Genomic DNA, 27,982 nt, shown 5'->3' on the forward strand with positions numbered 1-27,982 from the left:
TTCACTGGGAGTAATTATCGTTTCGTCAGGTGTCTACTGCCTCTTACATATAAATAGATATGCATAATAATGTGTTCTTGTTTTGCCTTTCTGTTCTTTCTTTCTTTACCATTCTCTTCAGCTCCATTTCGAGCAATATTCTATTTCAGTACCCAAAACATCACGGAATTGCCAAAACCCATTATAACAGGTTTGTACCGTATAGGATTATGACAAACCAGCGAAGAGATGATCAGGGATATTTTCAGACTTCCTCCTGAATGAACGCAGATATGAGTTAAAACGATCTCGACGCGGCGCTGCAGAATCATCCTGAAAAAAATGTTAAGAAAAAATGTCCATGCGTTCATGAGTTACACTGACTACTCTGCTCTACCTTGCCATTTTTTGCTTTACTGCATCACACGCTCGATTCCTTCAGGTGCATAATATTTCCTGCCTTACCACTGTATTCTTAAGCGTTATGTCTTTTCTTGATTATTTCTTAAGTGACTAACTTTTAAAAGAATTTCATTATTATATTCAACAAGGATTCTGTAGTTTTAGTTAAGAAAGTATTAACAACAAATAATTAATCATCTCTCTAACCTTTAGAAATTGTTCTTAAGAGACAACAAAGAGTTTAAGGATATCAGTCCCTCCTTTTCCAAACGCATCCATCTATGTTGCCATCACCGTCAAATTCAGACTCACTTATAACTTAGCTCACTAAATCTTTCTAATTTAGGCACTTACTCCTCATCTTTTTCACTTATTCTCCCTTCACTTACTCTTTATCCTTTCACCACGCATTTTTGCCTTGTCTATAACCTCACCGTCACATTACCTTCACTTTCTATCTCTCATCCTCCTTCAGACACTCATTCATCACCATAATATACCGCCCTGCACAACATCCATCCTACATCTTCTTTCAATAGTCACTCTTCACTTATCAACATCCACTAACACCCACCTTCTCGCTTTCCACAACCACCCACCATCCTTACCATTACCATTCACCCTGTTCTTCTCCATCCTCACCCATCATCCCTACCAATATCCACTGCTATACATTCATTTCCTTGCTCTCCATCCTCACCCATCATCACATCACTCCCATTGCCATCCATTTCCTTACTCTACACCCCAAGTCATCCCATCACCTAATCATCACTGCCACCCAATATCATCCATCTCCTCGCGCTACACCCTTGCCCATCACCCCATCACCACTACTACCCTCAATGCCTTCCCGCCTCGTAAAAAGAAAGCAAAAAACATGATTCAGTCGAGGCAGGGGCGGTTGACTGACTGGAGTAAGGTAGCCCGTCCCCGATACCGCCCGCGGGTGGTCCGTTCCAAGTCTGAGGCGGTCCACCAAAGGGAAGCATGTGGGTGTTGCGAAATGAAAGGGAGTGAGAGTGGAAGAACTACACGGAAAACTAATGGTGAGGATGGTGTTGTTGGTGGTGGTAATGGTGGTGGTGTTGTTGTTGTTGTTGATGTTATTAGTGATGGCGAAATGAGGATGGTGATTTTTTATAGCATGATGGTGAGATTAAGATGACAGTGACGACGACGATGATGACAACAATAACAACAATACTAACAATAACAACAGCAAATAACAACAAATGTAACAACAACAACAACAACAATAACAACCAACTACAAAATCATAATCATAACAGTAATAATGATGATAAGAACAGTAATAATAATAAAAGAATAATAATGATGGTAATGATAATGTTAATATTAATAATAATAATAATAATAATAATAATAATAATAATAATAATAATAATAATAATAATAATAATAATAGCAACAACAACAATAACAATAACAGCAATAATATTAATAATGACAACAACAGCAGCAATAATAACAATATAGAAGTAGTAATGACAAAATACCTTTACGCAAGCCAAGATAAAATAGACGCAGCTGCAAAATCATTAAAAAAAACATCACCAAAATCATACGTTATAACATTTCGATACAGCATTCCTAAACTTTACATGTAACGCATAAATTCTTTCTAGATCATTGCACGCTTACAAAATATGATCAGCCCACTAAATAGATTCAAAGGCAAATGTCTCCAGTGTTCTTTAGCGCTTTCTCTTAACCCCCTTCACTATTGACACATATTTTTACCGTAAGATATGTGTACGATTAGACCATTTCATTTGCATTAGGAACGATCTGTGGAGGTCAGAAGATTAATGGCTACAGTCTTTATTCTAATCCTCTCACATGAGTTTATGAAGCTGTATAAAATCATTAAATAGTAAGCAAAATTAATATGGAAACGCGTCATGGTACTGAAGGGGTTAATTATATCGAAACCTTACGAAAACATAACACGCAGCGCCCTTTGGCATGCACGACCTGAGGGATTTAAAAAAAAAAAAACGCATGTGTGTGTGTGTGTGTGTGTGTGTGTGTGTGTGTGTGTAATTCACTTCGGTCGTCTGCTGGTCACTCAGCCAGTCTTCCCTATTACGGAGCGAGCTCAGAGCTCATAGACCGATCTTCGTGTAGGACTGAGACCACATCAACACACAACACACACCGGGACAGCGAAGCCACAACCGCTCATGTTACATCCCGTACCTATTTACTGCTAGGTGAACAGGGGCCACACATTAAGAGGCTTGCCCATTTGCCTTGCCGCTTATCGGGACTCGAACCCGGCCCTCACGATTGTGAGTCGAGCGTGCTAACCACTACACTACGCGGTGTGTGTGTGTGTGTGTGTGTGTGTGTGTGTGTAATTCACCACCACCACCACGGTCGTCTGCTGGTAACCCAGCCAGTCTTCCCCATTGCGGAGCGAGCTCAGAGCTCATAGACCGATCTTCGGGTAGGACTGAAACCACAACACACTCCACACACCGGGAAAGCGAGGCCACAACCCCTCAAGTTACATCCCGTACCTATTTACTGCTAGGTGAACAGGGGCTACACATTTAGAGGCTTGCCCATTTGCCTCGCCGCTCCGGGACTCGAACCCGGCCCTCTCGATTGTGAGTCGAGCGTGCTAACCACTACACTACGCAGTGTGTAATTCACTGTTTGATCTGCTGCAGTCTCTGACGAGACAGCCAGACGTTACCGTACGGAACGAGCTCAGAGCTCATTATTTCCGATCTTCGGATAGGCCTGAGACCAGGCACACACCACACACCGGGACAACAAGGTCACAACTCCTCGATTTACATCCCGTACCTACTCACTGCTAGGTGAACAGGGGCTACACGTGAAAGGAGACACACCCAAATATCTCCACCCAGCCGGGGAATCGAACCCCGGTTCTCTGGCTTGTGAAGCCAGCGCTCTAACCACTGAGCTACCGGGCCGTGTGTGTGTGTGTGTGTGTGTGTGTGTGTGTGTGTGTGTGTGTGTGTGTGTGCTTTTAATGCTCAGCACGTGCAGGCCACGATGTGTCAGAAGGCGCTAATAAGACCAAGATAAAGAAAGCAGAGTGAATCGATTTTTTTTTTCATTTTCTATATCAAAAATTATAATAATAATAATAATAATAATAATAATAATAATAATAATAATAATAATAATAATAATAATAATAATAATAATGATAACAATAATAATAACAACAACAAGAACAACAAAAACAACAACAACAACAACAACAACGACAACAACATCAACAACAACAATAATAATAATAATAATAATAATAATAATAATGATAATAATAATAACAATAATAACAACAATAATAACAATGAAAATAATAATGATAATAATGAACAAAACTAACATTCATAATAACACTAATTATCCTCTATTTCTCTTTTTCACATACATTTACTACAGAAATTATTCGTATCATCATAATCATCATCATGAGTGCACTATCTTTAGCACCATTATGAAGACGTGATACCATTTCAAAAACCAGTGCAAGACACAGCAAGAAGTCAAAGCGCTATCTGCTGAGAGGAACAATCAGCTCGTCAGGGATTCAGCGCACGGAGGCAGAAAAGAACACTCATGCCTAACGAACTTGTCTGACTTTCTCAATGACGCTTATCAAATAATTATCAAATAATGACAAAGTGTTATAATACATGGCCGGACTCCAGTCAGTGCGGGGCGTGGACTTCCCTCAGGCCAAAGCGGCTTGTAAAAATGGGAAGCAGGATTTTCACAAGGAATCTACCACAGCCTCGTGTCGGGTCAGGCAGGGCAGCAACCTTGGAATTTTGCTGGGGAGGTCATCATTGATATCATCAGTATGAATGCGAAGGACAGACATAAGTAATGTCTCTTTCAGTTTTCCATTCGCACCAAATATTGTGACGTATCTTTTCTGTGATATTTGCCTTTGTGTCGACGGTGGATACGAGATATGATTGTTTTTCTACAAAGCAGGTCATTCTGAAAAAAATATTTGTCCATGGAATCATTGGTAATATGAATAGATATAAGAAAAGCCTACCATGTTATAACTGGTGTCTCACAAGGTTCATACTCAGGCCTACCTTGACTGACAGGCAATTATAATACAATTACGATATCATGACGATTTTTATATAGGATTTGATAATATCAATCTTATCTGTCGGCCAGTTGAATATTGTTAAGAATACTAAATTTAAGAGATTGCTGATAAAATATTCAAATTAAATAAAGCTTGCCAAATATTTATTTATTCTAATTGCTTTGTGAATTTATGTAAGATCTTCCTGGTTGTGCTGCGAAGAGTAGCAACACTGAGGCGAGTAAAAACCAATCAGACGACTCTCTGGAAACCAATCCGCAACTCGCATTTTTGTGACCCTCGTGCAGGCATTGCTCCAGCTACTGTAAATATTGTTACGTGCTGGAAGAGTTCTGCCATTTCTTTTGCCTCATATTTTCTATTTCTTCAGTCTTTGTTTTCTAACATCGAAACTGCCAACATTCTCATCATGTGTTCATTCATGTTAAAATTTCAAAATGGCGCCTTCTGCATAGTCTCTTCTAAAGCATTAGTCATGAAACATTAAAGTTGCAAATGTAAATGAGAAGATATTTCATGTAACGTGTTTTTACGACACTGTTACTCTTTGAATATGTCTTAGTGCGTGGGGAGTGAAAACTAAACTTAATGTATATCATAACGTGGGGAAAACCAAACATTAATCTTAATTTCTTTTTCCACTTTTAGTTCTTTCCTTCACCAAGAAATCCAGGTATACATTACAGGCCTTGTAACGTGAAAAACCAGAATATAAGGATTCACTTTTGACACGTGTGGTCTGTTGGCGACAACAGCTTACCCGAGTGTCTGGTGGGGTGAAACCAAACACGTTGCCTTCCCACACCAGTTATTCCGTGTATTTGTTAGATTTTCTCCTCGCCTCCGTGACATGGCGCCCTGCGATTACTCCACAACTTTATGGACCTGATCGCGCCTTACACACTAATGCAAACTCAGTCCAAAATGATACAATGATAAGTGAAAACTAAAGAGTACAATTTTAACAACTAAAAAACAAAACAACAGCGATATTAAGCACAACCACACCACCACCAATACCACTATAGTATAGTATAGGCACTAATTATCAAAAGGTACAGTAACACACAAACATACATGTATCAAGAAAGTAATGGAAAAATCCTCTATTATCATCCTTCCATTGATTCTCTAGCGGCTTAGACTCCACTGTTACAGAGACAAAAACGAGAAAATTGCACTTGATATAAACTCACCGACGAACAAGCTTCCCATTCAATATTGTTTTTCCTTTTTTCTTTTAAGATGACACATGTAGGAGAGACAAAGTAAATGGTGCACATGTAAAAATCTATTTACCGAGTACTTCTTCAGGTATGACTTGTTCGATTTTAGTGGAATGTCTACAGGTGGTGTGAGATGAATTGCAATGTTGAGTTAGTAAGGTTGGAGTTACTGAAATGTGAATGTATGGTAAAGGTGCTAATGCTGCCGCTGCTGCTGCTACTGCTGCTGCTGCTGCTGCTGCTGCTGCTGCTGCTACTGCTGCTGCTGTTGCTGCTACAACTACTACTACTACTACTACTACTACTACTACTACTACTACTACTACTACTACTACTACTACTACTACTACTACTACTACTACTACTACTACTACTACTACTACTACTACTACTACTACTACTACTACTACACTACAATAATAATAATAGCAACTGTTACTACTACTACTAATACTAATGTAAATCCACTACTATTTCTGTTGCTGCTGCTGTTGTTGTTGTTGTTGTTGTTGTTGTTGTTGTTGATGATGTTGTTGTTGTTGTTGTTGTTGTTGTTGTTGTTGTTGTTGTTGTTGTTGTTGTTGTTGTTGATGCTGCTGCTGTTGTTGCTGCTGTTGCTGCTACTTCCACTACTACTACTACTACTACTACGTACTGTTACTACTACTACTACTACTACTACTACTACTACTGTTGGTAATAATAACAATAATAATAATAATAATAATAATAATAATAATAATAATAATAATAATAATAATAATAATAATAATAATAATAATAATAATAATAATAATAATAATAATAATAATAATAATAATAAAATTTTACATTATACTTTCACAGTACATTTCATACGATTATCAAACTCGTATTCCTTCACTTTGTAAATCTCAAAAAACTAAACCCACTTCTAAAACTACCAATAAATGAAAATGATGAAGAAAAAAAAAAAAAAGAGAAACTATATATTCTTTTCATCTCTGTTTCTTCTGGGTGCTCATGAATATTTAATACAAAGCTTTTAGTGCGGTAAATTGTGGTATCGCATCGCAGTGAGAAGGTTAACACCACTCGTAGCCAATCGCATTCACCTTTCCAATTCTCTCGCATGCATAGTTACCACCACTTATCTAATGCTCGACACTTCAGCAGGCTCTCAGACACAAAACTTTTCATAAACTCACTCTAATTATGCAATGAATGGCACATCAATATACAATTACGAATGCCCTTTACGATACTCTGTTTTAGCAAATCTGTCACTGTAAATTTGCCATCTGAGGACAATGGCTGATGTCTCTGACTGATGCTTTGGTTCGGTGATGTCTCTGTTGTTTCAGTATGTAAATCTTGTATGGCTAATAAGAAAGGAGCTTTTTTCCCTCCTCATCTTGAATATAAATACTTCTTGATATAAAGGTTTTGAAAATATATTTGGTATTTCCTAGGTTGATTTACATTTATAGTCAATGTTTTAAGAAATGCTTAGTAAATTAGATTATGTATAACAAAATAAAGTGTTCAAATAGCGAACTATCTCTGTAAAGTGTATGTCAAAACAATTACACCTCTTCATTCACCAGTGTTACTTACAAACTTAATAAAACCACATACTATTAGCCGAAAGAGAATAAATAAGGATAAAAGCTAAATTGATAAATAACATGAGAAATTTTCTAGCCGACTGATTGTGAAAGAAAATATAAACACCGTAATACTATAATAGATACACAAAATCAAACCTTTTGCTTTTTGTACCTGCGGAATACCAAATTTCAAAGCCTGACGATGTAATTTCGAAAGCTAACGGTATTAGTTTACAAAATCCCGTTTAGGGAAGTATTCATTGCCATTTACCGTGTCCATATGAAACCAATAGCATCATCACCACCCTCACCACCAAAGCCACCTCTTACAAACAACCACTACTCCCAGAAACACTCAACACCAACCTTCATCACCCTACCACAACCTCATTAGCGGTGTGTAACTTCGAGTAATAACACCAGCGTCGCCTTCTCTTACAAGCAACAAGCACTCATCACCAACTTCATCACCCGATCAAAACCTCTTCACACAATTACCACTCGGATAGAATCTCATCCTCAAGTTCATCACCTCATCACCACCCAATTCAAACAACTATGAATACTAGGAGAAGACTCATCACAAACTACATCACCTTATCAGGAATCCAATACTTAACACATCAGACTGAACAAAAGAGGCTGTCTGTCCACCCCACGTGACGCACCTTGTGACGTGAACGCTGCAACTCTTGCGTCAGAAGAGAGAGAGAGAGAAAAGGTTTGACCAGACAGGCTTTTTTTAATTTGTTTTGTTCCAACGTAAAAGTATTCTTGTTCTTTTTGTTCTCTTGTTTTCCTTTTCCTTCTCCTCTTCCTCCTCCTCTTTTACGTCTCTTAGAAGAGAGAATGCCTTTTCGTGACACCATCATAGGGTCACTTAGGTCATCTTTCTCTGTCTGGACGAAGATTTGTTATGCAGAGAGAGAGAGAGAGAGAGAGAGAGAGAGAGAGAGAGAGAGAGAGAGAGAGAGAGAGAGAGAGAGAGAGAGAGAGAGAGAGAGAGAGAGAGAGAGAGAGAGAGAGAGAGAGAGAGAGAGAGAGAGAGAGAGAGAGAGAGAGAGAGAGAGAGAGAGAGAGAGAGAGAGAGAGAGAGGTAGGGGAGCAGAATGGGAGTTTAAGAAAGGAGGGGGTAAATTAAGAAGAGATGGGAAAGGAGGGAGGGAGGTAGAAAAGAAGAAAAAGGGAGAGAGAAAAAAAAAAGGTAGGTGGGGGTCTTGTTTTTACTTCTGTATAGTTGCTTCTGTATAGCGTCCCTTGGGGGGGGGGAGAGGAAAGAAAGAGAAGGGAGGAGGAAATGGAGGTAAGAGAATGGAGGGGGAGAGTCACGACAGTAGGGGGTGTGGCGGGGAGGACTGGCGTGCGCACTTCCGAAGCTCAAAGATAGGCATGGCAGGAGGATATGGAGGGAAAAAGACCGCGAGAAAAACTAGGAGAAATATTAGAAGAATAAAGGCTATTGGAATAATCATACGTTGTTAACTATCTTGATTTATTTGTTTTGTAATGCAAGTATTGGAACACACTGATTAACTCTTTGACTTTTTTTTTTTTTTTGGTGGGAAGTACATCTTTCTTGACTTACTATTAGTTACTCTGATATATCTTTACTTGTTCTGCAGGCAATTCCAACCTTTAAACTGGGTAAAAACTGACATATATATATACATATATATATATATATATATATATATATATATATATCATAACGCCCTTCTTTTCTTATCGATGCTTTCATGCATCACGTCTGGTGTTGTTAATTGTTTCACATCGCAAAGAAAAGGTTAATTAATCTGGAAATGGAGGTATCGATTCTCTTTAGACTGAAGAAACATGAAGCTAGAAAACACTCGAAAAAAAAAAAAAAAGAAAGAAAAAAAAATTGAAAATCTGTATCAAGAAGGAGCTTAAGCAACACCAGAGACACTTAGGGATACCCAGGGATCCTTAAAAGTCTGCTGGTGACGCCGGACCCCTAGCGAGGACCTGGTAAGGAGGACACGAAGAGTCGTAAATATGCGGGACCCAGCACTTCACCGCGACGGGACCCACTTACCGGCCTGACTTACGACTCCTGCATTATTCCCTCACGTTTTTGTGGTCGTGGATGTTTGCATGATTTATGGACGAGACGGAAAATGTTAAGGAGATTCGAACCAACTGACCAGACGCTATTCCTTCCCCCGTCCTCTAAGCCTTGTCCGTCTCAACCTCTCTCTCTCTCTCTCTCTCTCTCTCTCTCTCTCTCTCTCTCTCTCTCTCTCTCTCTCTCTCTCTCTCTCTCTCTCTCTCTCTCTCTCTCTCTCTCTCTCTCTCTCTCTCTCTCTCTCTCTCTCTCTCTTTCCCTCTCTTTCCCTCTCTATCCCCAACATGATCTACCTCCCAATCGATCCACCCAGTCTCCATCCCTATCCAATCCACCCAGTTCGGCTATAAATAATCCACCTGGACTGATTGATCTACTCATTCACAACGTTCTTCTCTCTTGTTTTCCAGTGCATACATGCCTTTTCTTTCCTAATTCTTGGTTCCAAGAGATAAACGAGAGTCGAGGGCCACTTTCCGTGGATTTAAGACGGGTGGTGAGACAGGTAATCAGTTAATTAGTTAGATGGCTAATCTATCACACAAGAATCAACTAAACAGCCAGGCAGGTACCCAGACATGGACAGACTGAGAGACAGACACGTGTCGAAAGTCAGACACATAAAAAATGATAAATACTTTCTCACACCCACGGACACACACACACACACACACACACACACACACACACACACACACACACACACACACACACACAACTGGACTTCAGAGCAAAAATAAAATGCAAAAGAAAAGGGAAAAAAGACAAAAAAAGCAATAGTAGTGAAATAACAACCTCGCCCTCAAAATCCACAATAAAACCCACTTTCACAAACCTTCAGAAAGTCGTCTTACCATCACCACCACCACCACCTCCCTCCCTGTCTCTCCCACACCTCCTTTTTCTCTCCCCAAACCTTACTCCTCCTCCTCCCAACTCCCTAGCGTTAATTCCATCCTCGAAACCACTTTCCCCTTAGCCCTCTTCCTCCTCCTCCTCCTCCTCCCTCCTCCTCCTCCTCCTCCTCTACGTAGCAAGGGCAGTCCTGGGTGGGTTATTCTTGTGCCGCCGCAGGACCCATGACCGTGGGTGTGGCTGAGGTGTGGTGCTCCCCCGCCAGATGCAGCACACGCCGACCACACCCTTAATTCCCTTCAGGATAAGGCTTGCATGTCTCCCTCTCCCCCACTGTCTTCCCTCTCCCTCCCTTCTACGTACGCTACCCCCATCATCTCCCCCCCCTTCTCTCTCTCTCTCTCTCTCTCTCTCTCTCTCTCTCTCTCTCTCTCTCTCTCTCTCTCTCTCTCTCTCTCTCATCCTCAGAGGCACTACCAGTCGTTCTTCTCTCTGTTGTCTCAAATTGGCTGCCTCCTCGTCCTCCTCCTCCTCGTCCTCCTCCTCCTTTTCTGCCTTCCCCTAATCTTCGTTCTCCTTTCCTCCCTTTCTATTCTTTTTTTTCCTTCCTCTTCTGCCTTTTTCTTTTCTTTTTCTTGTTTATCTTATTGTTATTGGTTTTGTTATTTTCACCCCTCTTCTTTTTCTCATTTTTCTTCTTTTTCTTCTTTCCACAGTCTTCCTCGTTTTTCCCTTCATTAATTCTTTCTCTTTTTTCTTGTTCTTGTTCTTTACTTCCTCTCCCTTCCTCCCTCTCTTAATCTTCCTCTTCCTGCAGCTCCTCCTCCTCTTCCTCCTCCTCCTCTTCATCCTCATCCTCCTCCTCCTCCTCCTTTTCCTCCTCCTCCTCCTCCTCGTCTACCTCTTCTTCATCTCCCAGTGCCGCCATTTTGCTTCTCTCCTCTTTTTATACCCCCCTTGATGTTCCCGGATATATCCTTATTAGGCCACGATCTAAGGTGATCTCTCTCTCTCTCTCTCTCTCTCTCTCTCTCTCTCTCTCTCTCTCTCACACACACACACACACACACACATGGTCGTCCCTTTTAGTGTGCAAAGACCCCTTGTGTCCACGCGCTGGCCAACACACAGCCGAGCGCACACCCCCCAAGCCAACTCCCATCCACCCGAATATCCTCCCACATGAGCCTAGTTAACACTCCACCACACCCCACTTACACCCCATGGCCGAGATGCGCTCTCTCTCTCTCTCTCTCTCTCTCTCTCTCTCTCTCTCTCTCTAACTATCTATCTATCTATCTATCTATCTATCTATCTATCTATCTATCTATCTATCTCTCTTGAAACTCATTTTAACAAATGTATATACTAATAAACAGAAAACTTCCGCCTTACAACCTTCTCACAAAGTCCGAACAGTTCCTGTACTTTCCTATCAAAACTTTGTTCCCTTGCTGTACTTCGTCTATTGAAAGTTTTAAAGACTGACAAGGTCACAACGTGGTGATGGAGTGTCTGAGGATACTGAGACTGCATGGAAACCTGAGAAGGAAGCGTGCACCAGGAATTTCTATTTTATCCCTTTCACCGCAACATAGAATAATTCATAATACTAAAAGCAATGTATGGAAAACTTATAACTGTTTAGAAAAAGAAAGATGAAAAAAGTAGAGATTCTGCAGTATCTAGTCAGTATCGTCTTTGGAGGCAATTGTCGAGCAGAGTTGTTAATGATTGATAATGTCATATAGCATTGAAAGGGATAAGTTGACCGGTTGACTTAATGAATAGTAGGCTAACGTGGATTCAACGGACTGCTTAGAGGTGAAAGCACTGTCCGAACCGAGATGAAGTGATTTGTGATGAATTCTGATGATTTAGGGAATATCACTTGATGAAAAGGCCGAGAATAATGAGGGAAATAGTTTGCAGGGCTGAAGAGAGGAAGGATGAGGATGATAAATGGAAATAAGGTTTCTTGGAGGAACTGCAACGTGTATATTTTACGACTTTTTGCGAAATTCCTTGTTTTCTTACATCCTGAATTAAAAAGCCATGAAAACATATACATAATAGAAAAAGATAAGAAGCAACAAAATTATCGCTCACACACACACACACACACACACACACACACACACACACACACACACACACACACATGCCGCAGCGTTGTCACAAGACTAGCCGGTGACGACAACATCACTCACCCCCACACCCCCAAACAGCAGGCCGGTGGGGGGCCGACGCTTTAAGGTGTGGACCCCCAGATTTAGCGGCTCCTCCCTCCCCCAAATTTCTTTCCCTCCCTGTGTCTCTTCTTCTCCCTCTTCCCCTCCACGCAGTCTCCTTCCGTCTAGCCATTCTTCCCCTCATTCTCCCCCTTCCTGAGCCCCCAAGCTTCTCACCTCCCCTCGTGTCTACCTTTAACTCGCCATCCTTCGGTTCCTTTTTTCCTTCCTTCTTTTCTTATCGTCTCTTTCCTGTAATTATCACTGAAGCCTTGAAGCCTCCATCCTTCGAACGTTCTCTTCAGCACGTACACAAAAGTTTCCTCCGTACTTAATCCGTTTCGCCAAAAAAACCCTGACGACACTTCGGCCTCATAAGATCGAATACTGTTCTATCAGAATCCTGTAGTTTTTCACTTTATCCTTGGCTTTCCTTTCCATTTTCTTTGTGTACTATATTTCTCATGATTGTCTTGCGTCGGTGAGACATTTCCTAACCTTGTTGTGAATTTAACGAATTTGTTAATACCCTTTTGCCTAATTTCATCCCTCCGTCTCTCCGTCCCTCCACTTCTCCCAATCTCCGCCTCGCGAGGAGGGACCCCACGCAGATCGTCTCGGTGCCAAGGAAATCGCAGAAGTGCGACTATACGCGTCACTCTCAACGCCGAGTGGACTGGCGATGCACTGCCACAGGGGGCGCTGCGCAGTCATTACCGAACACTCGCCGTTTAAAACAATTGTAATCTCAACCTTAAAAAAATAGATACAACTCTCATTCCATCCCTTCCCTTCAGATGCTTAATACCACTGAGCCTTGGCGCGCTGGGGCCACAGGGGCCGGTGCGTGAAGCCATTACGAACACCTGCTACATAAATCAAAAGTAATCTGACTTTTAAAACTAAGATAGAGCTCTCTCTCCGTTAAGATGCCTCCTGCAATTCCACCCTTGAGTCTTGGCGCGCTGAGGCCAACGAAGAGCGCCGCACGAAGCCTTTATGAGCACCGTCTCTAAAACAAGAGCGATCTGAGGCTCGAAACTAGGAGACAACTCTCACTTTAGCCCTTAAGATGCCTGTTGCCTCCATGCCGCTGAGTCTCGGCGCGCTAAGGCCAAACCCATTGGAGCGAGGCTGGCGGGGACATCACATGGTTTCGCCATCTTGATGCCGCATAAAAAGAGAGCTGCGCTGCCCGTGTCGCTTGTTTTAAGTAGAGGTGTGTCCCCATTCCGCGGTCCCTCCTTCCTCGTCAGTCATCGGTCGCCTAGCCACGCCACTCCACGCCACACCTATCCAGCCAGTAGCGGTGCCCCAGGCAAGCCCCTCGTAACCGTGCACCTCCTCTCGCATACCAGACACGTCCTTAGGGACCCCTCAGCCTTCTCTCAATCAATCAGCACCACAAAATTTCACCTCAGATCAACAGCACTCATTCCTACTCATTCATCAAACTTTCTCACGAACAGCAACACAAACAATAGCAAATTCAAGCGCGGCAGTAGCAGTATTATCCCTCCTTTCCAATCAGCTTCATTATTAGCCCTTGGTGGCGGAGGTGCGGGCTGAGGGGGGGAGGGGCTGTATATATAGCACCTGTCGGGCAAAGACCATCGTCGCTGAGGGGGGTCGCGTGGGACTCTGAAAATATAGTGTCCTGACGTCAGAGAGAGAGAGAGAGAGAGAGAGAGAGAGAGAGAGAGAGAGAGAGAGGGGAGAAGGGACGGAACACCTCCATTTGCTTTCCTGGTATTTTAGTCTCCTGACGTCCTGAGGGCGAGAGTCTGACGTAGATGAGGGTTTTGAGGAGACGTGCGCGCACATGCACACGCACACACACACTCAAACACACACACACACACACACACACACACACACACACACACAACCTTGCTCTCTCTCTCTCTCTCTCTCTCTCTCTCTCTCTCTCTCTCTCTCTCTCTCTCTCTCTCTCTCTCTCTCTCTCTCTCTCTCTCTCTCTCTCTCTCTCTCTCTTCTTTTCTCTAGTATCGCTTCATGCTGCACGTCGCTAAGAGTGCATATATATATATATATATATATATATATATATATATATATATATATATATATATATATATATATATATATATATATATATATATATATATATATATATATATATATATATATATATATATATATATATATATATATATATATATATATATATATATATATATATATATATATATATATATATATATATATATATATATATATATATATATATATATATATATATATATATATATATATATATATATATATATATATATATATATATATATATATATATATATATATATATATATATATATATATATGTGTGTGTGTGTGTGTGTGTGTGTGTGTGTGTGTGTGTGTGTGTGTGTGTGTGTGTGTGTGTGCCTATGTAGTCTACGCGATTACATCACTCAAGGAAAATGTTGATTGTAGGAACAAGGAGCTAGAATAAGTGCAGGCAATTTTGCGATCAAGTCATTCTCTCTCTCTCTCTCTCTCTCTCTCTCTCTCTCTCTCTCTCTCTCTCTCTCTCTCTCTCTCTCTCTCTCTCTCTCTCTCTCTCTCTCTCTCTCTCTCTCTCTCTCTCTCTCTCTCTCCTTTTTCTCTAATATCGCTACATGCTGCACGTCGCTAAGAGTGCACGTGGTGGGAATCGGAAGCCAGCCTGCGGACATCTGTAGGCCGTGGCGGCGGGGGAGGCGGCGGAGGTGAAGTCGCCTAAAATGTGTGGTGCGCCATTCCTAGACGCACGAGTGAGTTCCAGGTGCACGTGGGAGGTACTACGGGGGAAATTCATTAAATGCACGAACACCTGTACTGCGCACGAGTTCCCTTTTGACGCATGACGGGTGTGCACTGCATGACTGCCTGTCTTACTAACTGACTGACTGACTGACTAGCTGGTTGTCTGTTGAGAGGTGTTAACAGACGAAGAGGAATGGGTGATGCAGACGGATGTGCTACAAAGGCGTTAGTATGAATGGATGTTTCTTTTGATGTAATGCAGTACCATCAATGCAGTTATTTATGCATCTCTTTTAATACTCCACCTGCTTCACTATCAATGGACATGGCCACGTCTCCAATAAGTACTCTTTCTTCATCATCTCCACTCGGACTGAATACTGTTTCTTCACCCTCATTGAGTACTTTCGCTCCATCTCCCATTGCATTCTCTTCCTTCCTCCTCCCCCCTCCTTCCCTTCCTCTTCTCTTCTCCTCGGTCTACCTTCAATGAACACTCCGCTTGCACCCTCACTGCATCAGCAAGCACCTTCCCCACCACCTTGAAGCCACTGATGCATCACGGCCGCCTCAAGATATCTCGCTTTGTACAATCCGACAGCAAAATCATGCATACTTGACATGCATAATTATATTTTCACTCACACACACACACACACACACACACACACACACACACACACACACACACACACACATACACACTTTATCACGGGTCTACATTTGAGATCGTGGTTTAAGGTATGGCGGGCAGCGAGGGGCAAGGCAGGGTGGTACGCTGCGGGGCGGGGCAGAGAGGGGCATTGCAGGTAACGCGGGGAGGTGAGTCGTATGTGAGAAAGCTTTCTTGGGGCGGGGCGTGGTGGGGCTGAATTATGAGGGCTACGGTTTTGCGAAGCAGTGGGGGACAAGTATTACGAGCCACGGGGCACGTCAGGGCTAGTTGATGAGTGCCTTGGGTCGGAGAGACGGGGCGGAGCGAGATGACCAAGTTGGAGAGTGAGGGGCGCAGATAGGAGGGGAGTCGGTCTGCACGAAGCACGACAGGGCACAGTTGGGAATAGAAGAGGGCAGAGAGGACTGTTAGGACGTGGCGGGACGGGGTGGTGGTCACGGGGAAGGACGGGACGGGGCGGGACGGAGCGGCGGGAAGGAATGGCAGACAGGCTGGGTCGAGCCCGAAGGCTCCTGGACATTCCGACACACCGCCTTTATACGAGCCTCCCGCTGACCGCTCCCGCTGCTGCTGCCGCTACTGTTACTCTTCTCGTTGCTACTGTTCTGCTACTGTGGACGCCGCTGCTCTGCTATTTCTGGCGGTGTTTTGTGGCTATTCCTTCATCTTGCCTTCACCACTGTCTTATCCTGGCTATCATTTTTGTTTTTTATTCCCGCCGTGGTTCGCAATTGATGCATATTTTGCTGCATTACTACACTCGGTAATGACGGTGCGTCCCTGCTGCCTTGCTCCCGCTGGTAACACTGTCATTATTGCGAGCGCTGCATGTTATTTATCTCTTTTTGCTGTCATTTTGCAACAGCCGCTGGCAATGCCACTCTCTCCCTTGCTAATTTCATTTACTGAGATTACTAACATAATCAGCGTCTATCTTAAAACACAGTTGCCACACTGCTGCTACTGTATTGGAGTTGGTTCAGGGCGCTACAGTAATTCACTGTTGCTACACACTGGCCCTCCTCACCACCGTCTGCTTATTTAGTTAATTATGTTGTTACTCTACTTCTACTGTTGATTTAATGTTGTTTTGGGCCTAAAGTCGATCTAATGTCAATCTGTTCAGCGTGTTAATGTTGGCTTAAGCAAGATACTTTATAGTGCACTGATTCTGAGATTATTGTTGTAGATTGTAATCTTACGCGTGGGCAGCGTGGATGGAAGCAAACGGGCGTGTTGCTCGGGAGGGTACGGGCGTGAGTGGCTTGGCTGGGCGTGGGTCCGTGGGCGTAAGGTGACCCGCGGTGTGGTCCCAGCTCCGATTTCGGGCGTGGGAACGAAGGGCGTGAGTCACCACCTGCACACGCCCCCTCCCCCCATGACCTACAATGTGTGTGTGTGTGTGTGTGTGTGTGTGTGTGTGTGTGTGTGTGTGTGTGTGTGTGTGTGTGTGTATGTGTGTCTTTCCACTCTCTCAAACTCGAATTGCAATACTATTTTGGGCATAATCTGGGCTCACATTTTCGTTTCATCATTTTTCACGCTGTTTTCGCCTTTCAATGTCCAGTATGGGGGTGTCTCTTTCCCCAACACATGCTCTGCTGTTCACACCAGGTTATGAAACAGCCTTCCCGTTGATTATGCACCAGGCCAGTCCTGTGGGGAACCTGTCTTGCCGTGCCTCTAGGTGACATGAACGTGTTGGCTTCTCGTTCACGTACCCGATACAAACACACATTTTACATATGTTCTTTCAATAATTGCACTACTTTGTCTGCCTAACACGCGCATATTCAATTAGATATGTTCCTGATTATATTCTAACCATATTGCATATCTTGACAGCACTCTCCCTCTCTCTCTCTCTCTCTCTCTCTCTCTCTCTCTCTCTCTCTCTCTCTCTCTCTCTCTCCTTTGGGGTGTAATCCCTGATACGTAAAACTCTTGGTGACGAAAGATTTACTCGGTCACTTGATGACGCTATGGTCCCAGCAGATGATACAGCTATCTCATTACTGCCTGAACTAAACTATTCACTGTGGTTATTCTATTTTTTTTTTCAATTTTTCTCTACCTACCTACGTACACCTATCGTAAACACACACACACACACACACACACACACACACACACACACATAGACCGAAGATCGGTCTATGAGCTCTGAGCTCGCTCCGTAATTGGGAAGGCTGGCTGGGTGACCAGCAGACGACCGTGGCGAATTACACACACACACACACACACACACACACACACACACACACACACACACACACACACACACACACATAAACAGCTGGGTCACACCCTCGTAGGTCCACACAACAAGAAACTTGCGCAGTCTGATATGCAAAAGCAATAAGTTGTAGCTATGGGTTGACCTGAACCAACAAACAAAAAAGCAGCAAATCATCTGACCCACCCCTCTGGGTCCCTAGGATCGGCAACACGCCACATCCCGACCACCGGATTCCCAGCTGGTCCTCCCTCGTGGCGTACCGAACTACCCACCGCGTCCAGCCAACCAGCCAGCCAGCCAGCCGCCGGCCGCCTCCCCCCTGCCAGGCCCGCCACCCCGCCTCTTATCTCCGCGTGGAACTGCAGCGTAATGAAATAGTGTAGTTCAATAGAGGTGAAATATAGCACACACTTCCCCTTATTTGAGTCTGGTAATAGGCAGTGTCTCCTGATATATAAAGGGAGGGGGTGGAGAGGAGTACTGGCAGGGGAGGAAAGGGAGGAATGAAGGAGACTTTATAGCAAGAGATGCGAGGAACGTAGTACAGAGGTCATTTTATGTTCATAAATATTTCTTGTTAACTTCCCGCTTTCCTTCCTTCCCCCGTTGCCTCGCTGCCTCCCTTCCCTCCATGCCTCTCATCTTCCCTAACCCACGTGCAAGTTCTCCTCTCATCCTTCCTCCTTATGTCCCTCTCTCCCTCTTCCTCGAAACCACTCTCCTCCCCAACAAAGGTCTGGGTGGGTGGAAGGAATCAACTTTGAGCCCACTCTGTATTCACTCCCGCTCAGCAACCCTCAGCCCACCCCTCCTCGTCCATCCCTCACAAACCGTCGACTACCAACCTAATTATCTGTCCATCTATCTGTTGATTGTCTGTCCTAACAAAACGCCTGAATCAGCTGATTTAAATGGCTGCGGGACATGACCACGCCCAACCCTAACTGCCGCCCACCGCTTCCCTGCCCATGAACTATACTGTTTTAGGATTTGTATCACTGAAAACTGGAGTGATTTTGGTCAGCACCATCATTAGTCACTAACCACACACAATGCAAGTCAATTTTGTTTTGTTTTGCATTGAAATACTAACACCGGTCATGAGTTATCATTTTTTTTTTTTCGCAACAGACTGATAATACAGTCATGTCACTGCCATGAAAATCCACTTGAGTATTTTTCCTCCTCTCCTACTACACTCTCTCCCGTTTCCCTCCCTTCTCCCCCCATCTCTCCTGCCACCCTCCTCGCTCTCGTTGGCCCCCCCTAAAGAGAGGTCAGGTTACAGCCGTGTGTACACCCTTCCCTCTCTCCCTCCATCCATCCATCCCTCTCCCGTCCTCGGCAACTGGCTTCATGTTATAAGCCAAAGTCGTTATACAAGCCACCACAAGGTGTATGACAAGAGAGAGAGAGAGAGAGAGAGAGAGAGTGTGTGTGTGTGTGTGTGTGTGTGTGTGTGTGTGTGTGTGTGTGTGTGTGTGTGTGTGTGTGTGTGTGTGTGTGTGTGTGTGTGTGTCAAGTGGTAAAGATAAAGACATGAGTGGTATCATGATTGAGTGCTTGAAGGAGTGCTAGTGTAAATGAGGGAATGCAAAATTACAGTCCCATAAGGAATTTAAGGGTGTGAGGGCGTGGGAGTCAGGGCTTGTGAGGGCGCAGTACAGAAACTGGGCCATAAAAAGCTTGTCTTCCCATCGGTGTATTATTTCCCCGGGTGGTCGGGCCTCCCGGGCAGGCGGGGCCTCCAGGGGCGTGAGAAGCCGCTACCCAGGGGGCGGCGCTCCCAGGAACTAACACTTCTCAACACAGGGTGACACCAGACCCGCACCCTGCCCCACCCGGCCAAGGATGCCCTCGCTGCCTCCCAGCAGTGGGCCCCCAACAGCCTCCCGTGAGGCCGGGAGCGGTCATTACGAGGCATGGTAGGTAACATGTCTCAGTGATCTAAATCAACAACTTTAGCAGAAATCTGCCCAGTGAGCCAGCCGCTGCCGGCCGTAGTGGTCAGCCGTCACACCCCTCGGTGGTCAAGCCGTCACAGTCAGACCGGGGCGGCCTGGCTGGACCAGACTCAGCCTGCCGGGGGGGGGTCCTCTCAGTAGACACAAAAAATATTATCCCTGGGAGGCAATTTTTGTTGCGTGGCGGAGGTTCCCGAGACTAGTAGCCACTGTCAGCCTCACCTGGAGGGCTGGCAGGCCGTCCCGAACCCGGCGCTCCGCCTCTCGGCTGCGCTGGTTGGTGCACGGCGGCAGCGGGCGGAGCTCAGGGCTCATAGACCAGTCGGAAGGAAGCAAAGGTTTGGCCAGCCGGTCTGGAGATACGAGGCCATGGGTGCTGGTGAGGGGGCGGGGGTGCGGGGGATGCGGGAGTGCAGGTGTGGTGTCGCCCAGAGTGAGGGACCGTGGGTGGAGGGTGCGCGGCGGGGGGCGGGGACCTGACCAGGCCGCGGCTGGCCGGCAGTCCCGCAGCAGCGGCCACACACGCCGCACCTCCTCCCCGCACTTCAGTCCGCCACCAGGTGCGTCGCCCACCTCGTCCCTCCGCCACACGTGCTTATTCCCCGGGACAACGACACCGTCTGTGCTTGCTTCCTTGCTGGCCTCTCTAAAATCACGTCTCCGAATTTTCAGATTCCGCCTGGCGCCCCAAGAAGCTAAACACCCGCTGAGGGAACGGTGGCTAACTCTTAAGTGGAGGAGGTGCTGTGAGACTTCACCTAGAAACATTGTGAACCCCATCTAGACAACAACAGCAGCAGGAACAGTGAGAACACTCAAGAAATATTATTAAACTTTGATGCATACTGTGATCACCACTGAAAAAGTGTGAGCACCACCAGAACGCGACAGCAAACGCAAGGAACAGCTTATCTATACTCACTTCGACCTTGCAGGAACTCGGAAGTGTTAAGAGTCACAGGTCCATCTCTCTAGGTGGCTTAGCGCTGCCTTACGCCACTCCCGGTGTTGCAGGCTAACTCACACACCTGCGGAAAGAAACAGTACATCAGTCGTGGTGAAATTGGTGAATCATTAAGACAATTATTGATCAATGTTAACGATATATTCGGAAAAATTCAACGAGAACGCCCCGAACACCTCACGGCTGACACGGGCAGCCCCCCACAGATCCGCCATGTAACAGCTCGGGGTCTGTCCCCGTGCACCCCTCCACCCCCGCCCCACCACGCCACCACAGCCACCATAGAACACCTAACGACTTTGGGAGAGAGGCGGGAAGATAGACTTGCGAGGGCTGACCACCGGCAGGAGCCAGACGGAGGATCGCCCGAAGAGCCGCCCCTCCCCACCGAGTCATGACCCCGGACTGTCCCATGTCCCCTGGTGAACAGGACTCCCCGGACCTGATATGCAAGTAAGTTGACCTGTGGGTACCTGAGACCTGCTCAAGTCTGATGTAAGGTATACCTCTAAGACCTGTAATTCTGCTCCGTGAGGGGGGAGAGGGATAGGGAGGAAAGGAGCTGTCGCGCTACCTGGCCAAGGATTCGTAGGTTATGTCGAAGGGACCTGAGGGTACCTATCTACCTGGAGGTTCACACACCTATAATCTTCCAAGCATCTAATGTAGTTTTATGGCATTTCATCTTCCCTACGAGAATTTTGAATTAGTTAGACACGTTCAGGGTACGTAATGGACCCGCAAGGGACGCGCCAGACACCTGCCACTCCAGTCTAGGCAGACCACCTGATTACACCTGCCTGTGCCACATTCCGGAAACGCTAGTTCAACCTGAGAGCCCTGACCACGCTGCGGCGGTGGGTGGCTGCAGCTCATCAATGTTAACCTCTCGTTAGATTAATAGATCCACGTTCAGATAACGACCTTGATACCGCGTGTGAATTACAATTAACAGACGGATTGCTATCATATCTCATTAGTTTGAAGCATAGAGCGTCTCCTGCCCTGAGGTGAGGTAGTGTATGTTTCACTGTTTGATCTGCTGCAGTCTCTGATGAGACAACCAGACGTTACCCTACGGAACGAGCTCAGAGCTCATTATTTCCGATCTTCGGATAGGCCTGAGACCAGGCACACACCACTCACCGGGACAACAAGGTCACAACTCCTCGATTTACATCCCGTACCTACTCACTGCTAGGTGAACAGGGGCTACACGTGAAAGGAGACACACCCAAATATCTCCACCCGGCCGGGGAATCGAACCCCGGTCCTCTGGCTTGTGAAGCCAGCGCTCTAACCACTGAGCTACCGGACTGTGTTGGCATGAAGGTGGTGGTGGTGGTGACGGCGGCGGCGGTGGTGGTGATGGTTTGAAGTAATGGAGTCTGTATAGTGTCCGTGACAGTTACACTCATTGCACTTCAGCTGGTAGGCATGTTGTTGTCAGGAGTAATAATGTGGTGGCGTTAACGCTTCACAATTAGCGTCAAGTTTAGAAGCTTCCATTAGGCCTCTGATTATAAAGTGAGGATAGTCGTGGTAGCTGTGAGTGACAATTAATGGTATTCGTGATAGTGAATGAGGTGACGAAGGACAGACTCCCATGTTGATGTAAAAATAGTGTCACATAACCACTCGGCGGTAGAGGTGTACTGGAGATGCGACTCTTTGTCACTTAACAACGTCAGCAGAGTGTTGGCAGGACTGATGGCCAGAGTAGCGAGATGTGGCAGGCGAGGGGTGGCAGCGGGTATTAATGGGCAAAGGAACAGGGTAGAGAATGAAGGTGCCAGACATAAAATAGGTATGGGCATGTGTCACTTGTGGCAGTATTGAGGTATTATAGGAAATTAATAATACATTTAAAAAGTATAAAGAAAGGTAACTCTATCCAAGTCACAAAAGCGTTATTTGCTGGCAGGGTGCTATTGTAATTATACTAGAGTATGCGATTGTTAGTTGATTATGCTTTCAAAAATGTAGGTGCATGTTGATAATAATAATACTGAGAGCAATATCATGATCTTTTTATGTGAACATCAAAATGATAAGAGAAAAATATTACGCTATCTTTGTATGTTGCTCATATGAACTATTAAGTAAGCAATGTCAGTAAATTTAGTGACTGTGATAATATTGATATATTTTCTTATGAACTACTAAGTTAGCAATGTCAGTAAATTTAGTGACTGTGATAATATTGATATATTTTCTTTCAAGCAATGTAGATGAATGTTGATATTGACAGCATTAAAAAAAAAAACACCAATAAATCACACTTCATTCCAAGCTGAAATATTGAAATAAAAGATAACTGAGAACTGATTCAAAATATTGCATTCTGGGACATGATCCAGGTTTAGGTGTTGGTCTTCATAATTTACCTAAGGAATGACAGTCATTAATTAGATGCGATACGTGACGTGATTCATAGGTTACACTAGAGTGTGATCCTGTGTTTCTATGCACTACTCAGCAAGTATAATAGACCCACCCACACTGATGAGCTGTTGTACTCCACACTCCTATGAGGTGTCAGCGTTTTCATGATGCATTTATATTAGTGGAGAGGTTCCTTGTCCCTAAAGAATACGGCCTAGTGAGTCCCCCTGGTCAGTTGAAATTATCGGCTTTTTCTCATTTTTACATTTTTTACTCTTATTTTTTTTTCCGATACCTTAACAGTGATCAGACTGAATACGTCTTCTGTTGATTGATTACAATGTCTCTACGTGCTTCCTCTAAAGGTGACAGTATCAGCATCACACACAATTAATATCTCCCCTTACCCTGCCCTCCTGTAAACTGTGCGATGAAAGGTAGAGTTTATATGCAGCTTTATTCGTGATAGGTACAATTTCTCTGGCATATTTCTCAAAGTACTGTAGCAGTCTCAAATATTATCTTTGCTCTATCTTTTGTTAACTTGAGCAATAAGAGACAAATGAGGGCACTACGTTAGGGGAACGAACAATGGATTTTTTGACAATATATTTCACTGTGCCTTCCATCAGTCCTCGAATCTCCCGCCTTGCCAACCACGAGTGTGTGTGTGCACGTCATACTTGCGACAGACCCCACGTGACGCTCAGCTGTGCCCACTAGGCGCTTTCCTACCGCGACGAAGCTGATCCCATGACATTCTAGTGCCGGCGATAAAGCTGCTTCCTCTTCTGGTCTCAGTGTGCGAGAGAGAGAAAGAAAAAAAAAAAAGGTCCAAAAAATATCTGAGCATTCCTATTGAAGTTATGTATCCGAGTGAGTTCATTGAAGATTGTTGTTCTTTAGGGGTTCGTAAAGTACTCTGAACATCACTGTAGCGAAGAGAAGCGATCGGCAAGAGCATACCGAACGTCTCTCGCCGCACGTCCAAAGTCAGCTCCTGTACCAGCCGTGCCTCCAGGCTCCAAACTGACGTATTTGGTCACGTTTATTACTCCAAAATTCCTGAGCCAAAAGTAAGAGTTGAATCACCTGTGGTGCCGAGTAGCCGGGGCCCTGCGGCGCTCTTCACAAAGAGATCAGAGGTGCGCCAGTGGGAACGGGGAAAGAAGGATCAGGAGAGTAAAATGTGGACACGGCTTCTCAACAATACTGATCATGACTACCAATCCAACACACACACACACACACACGAAACAATAACAAACAAGCGTACTCCTTCACGTCCATCAGAGGATACAGTACATCAGTTAGTAAGGGTGGGAATGTATACAAGCGTCCCTCTTCCCCGCCAGCCATACACGCCACCTGCCTGCATGCCTGCCTGCCAGCCTACCCAGCCCAGCCACGCCCACGCCTGCCTCCCCTCTCACTGCCTCCGCCCAGCCTTACCTCCTTCCCCTCTCCGCTGTATGAATTACGCTGTCGGATGCTTGTGTGTGTGTGTGTGTGTGTGTGTGTGTGTGTGTGTGTGTGTGTGTGTGTGTGTGTGTGTGTGTAAATGTATGAAATAGGATACCTGCTCTCCCACATACACTGACGAACTCACGCGAACACACACACACACACACACACACACACACACACACACACACACACACACACACACACACTAAAACGCAGCTGGGGGCCGGGAGGAGTGTTGGGTGTAAGAGAGAGAGAGAGGGAGAGAGAGAGAGCAGTAAACAAGCCTGAGTTCAGCAGAAGAGGCACCAGACATCGCTGTGGGTATTCAAGGGCGCAGGTCCCGTCAGCGGCGCGAGAACCCGAGAAGCGATGCGACTCAAGACTTAACAAACGAGATTGTGAGGAAAGACAAGCGCTGAGATGAAATGAACTAGAACAAACTACATTTTCTAGCGTTATAGTCTGAAGATATACAGTTTTGTGTCTTACGGTTCAATTTCTCCTTTGAGCTGTTTTGTTTTGTTTTTTTTGTTTTTTGTCACTTTTGCATGTTGTTCAATCCCCTCCACATCTACCGGTCAGCGTGCCATACTATAGATGCTTACAGTGTTAGGGGCGGGGCGGGCTGAGTGCTGCAGGGCGGGGTAGGGTGCACCACTACCGCGCAGGGTGGGGCGGGATGGCAAGACAAGGTAGGCACGGCCACTGCAGCCAACCTGGTCATTTGAGGAAATCCAACAAGTTAGAGCGGTCTGATCCACCAGGCAGCCCTCCTCCTCCTCCTCCTCCTCCTCCTCCTCCAAACTAACACTTCCTTCCCTTACATTCTTTTCTTCTACCCAAACTGTGTCGGATTCTGTACCCTGCCCGCTGTAACATCCTGACTGAAATTTCATTTAATTTTCGCCTCCTCCTGTCCTGTTTTACCTCTCATTTTTATCTATCAGTATCCTTCTATCTTTTTCCATGTCATCATTGGTTTTCTTATCTTCTCTCCTTACGTTCAGCTTGTTCTTGATGTTCTTTTTTCTCCTGTATAAGCGTCAACCTTTTCGATCTTTCTTTTATTTTCTATCTATGTTATCCTTCTTTTTATATCCTTCTCTCCTTTTCATATTAATCCCAACATCCGATTTGTCTCTCCTTTTCAGGTCTACTTTCTTCTCCATCATCCTCTACTTCCCTCTTTCTCTCCTACTCATGTTCACTTTCCTCCACTTTCTTTTTCTTTTTCCCTCTCTCTCTTTTCTATAAATCCAACCCTTTCATCTATCTTCCTCTCCTATCTATGTCCACCTCCGCATTCTCTCTCTCTCTCTCTCTCTCTCTCTCTCTCTCTCTCTCTCTCTCTCTCTCTCTCTCTCTCTCTCTCTCTCTCTCTCTCTCTCTCTCTCTCTCTCTCTCTCTCTCTCTCTCTCTCTCCTTCCCTTCCCCTCCCTCATGCCTTGCTAACCAGGTCCTCCTCCACAGATGGGTCGGGTGCGGATTGAGTTTCGAGACGCTGGACGATTTGGTGGCGCACCTCACGGCAGCGCACGTCACCTCCCAGCATGGCGCGTTCTTCTGCTTCTGGCACGGTTGCTCCCGGACCAAGGGCTTCAATGCCAGGTGAGTTCCCAGCCCGGCACCTCCACCTGATCCCCAACCATCTATTCCGTTCCACCTTCCTCCAAGCTTGGTACTCTGGCCTCGATGGAAGTCCTGAACGAATCAATCACGTAGACTTATGACCTTGAAATCTCAACCCCAAAGTTAATGGACCCATAAAACGAGGCTCCAGACCCTGTGATGGCCGAAGGGAGGCATCTCACTCCTTCCCTCTCTTTAACAAATAGTTCCAAAAAAGGGCTATGTGTAGGCTTAACTAATGGCCATAAAATTCTTTACTTTCACTCCAAGAAATCTCACCGTCTGTGCTCAAAACATTCAATACAACTTTGTAGTGAGAAACATAAACATCACTAGGAAAAAAAAATGTTCCAAAAGTGCCAGTCATAAGATACAGGATGCTCAGTGGACGAGGCGTGGTGGTGCTCGCCTGTTGTTATATACTGATGGTGTGAAAAAAAAAGTCATATTAATTCTGATGGAGTCCACGTCAAGACTTATCAGATACGTAAAGATAAATATTACGAACCTGATTGGCAAACGACATAAAATAAATTATGTTCTTATTGTGAAAGACAAAGGAAAAAATATTAAGCTTTTTAGTCACTTAAGACAAAAATCTCACTAGAAATTAGAAGTTCACGAAAAAGAAATTATGAACTTGAACATAATCACATAAATAACATATGAGGAATTAAGGGTGGAATAACAAACTAATATGTCGATCAATTAACAATCCATTGAATTCCAATACACCGCAAAAAAAATATGAGAATTTAATCACTAAAGTACAAAATACATAGAGAGAGAGAGAGAGAGAGAGAGAGAGAGAGTGGTTAAGGAAGGTGTCTTGGAGACAGAGAAGAGGGAAAAAATAGGAATGCAAGGACTGCATGACTTATGAATATCCAAGGAGGAACACTTAAAAATTTCTGTGCTTTGCACCGCTGCCTCAGACTGTGTGACAGAAACAGGAGTGATGCGATACAGGTGACGGAGCAACTCATTCAAAACTGACAGCTCAGTACACAGACAGGTGTATATATATGAATATATGAATGTTTTACTGATGGTGGTGAAAGGGATGGATGGAATGAATGAGTTCCTTACTTGAGAAGCTCTTGATGTTCATAAATTCGTGACTAATGGACTTAGATATGATTCATTATTATTCCACAGGATAATCTTTTTCCTCTATTTCATCATACGAGTACTCTTATAACCAGATTTATAAATCATTAACCCTTTTCCTATTACTCATTGATTTCATTATAAGTCAGATGCGCTGCAACTGAACGTCTCACCACAACGCAAACTGTAAATTCAAATAATCCAAACTCCGCTAAACTCCGCACTACAACAGTACAAAGTCTTAAATCAGTGAACATCTCTGAGTCTTTATAC

The 27,982-nt window shown here is 44.6% G+C and overlaps 1 protein-coding gene across 1 annotated transcript in view; it reads left to right on the forward strand.

Annotated features, from left to right (window-relative positions):
• LOC123513926 (zinc finger protein GLIS2-like) overlaps positions 1-27,982 on the forward strand; it is a 37,074-nt gene that overhangs the window by 3,059 nt on the left and 6,033 nt on the right. Inside the window, 2 exon segments of the mRNA XM_045271423.1 lie at positions 20,827-21,571; positions 26,441-26,578. Of these exon segments, the coding sequence (XP_045127358.1) occupies positions 21,513-21,571; positions 26,441-26,578 (197 nt within the window). The 5' untranslated portion in view covers positions 20,827-21,512.

Source organism: Portunus trituberculatus, chromosome 37 (genome assembly GCF_017591435.1).
Source record: "Portunus trituberculatus isolate SZX2019 chromosome 37, ASM1759143v1, whole genome shotgun sequence".
Taxonomy (NCBI): Eukaryota; Metazoa; Arthropoda; class Malacostraca; order Decapoda; family Portunidae; genus Portunus; species Portunus trituberculatus.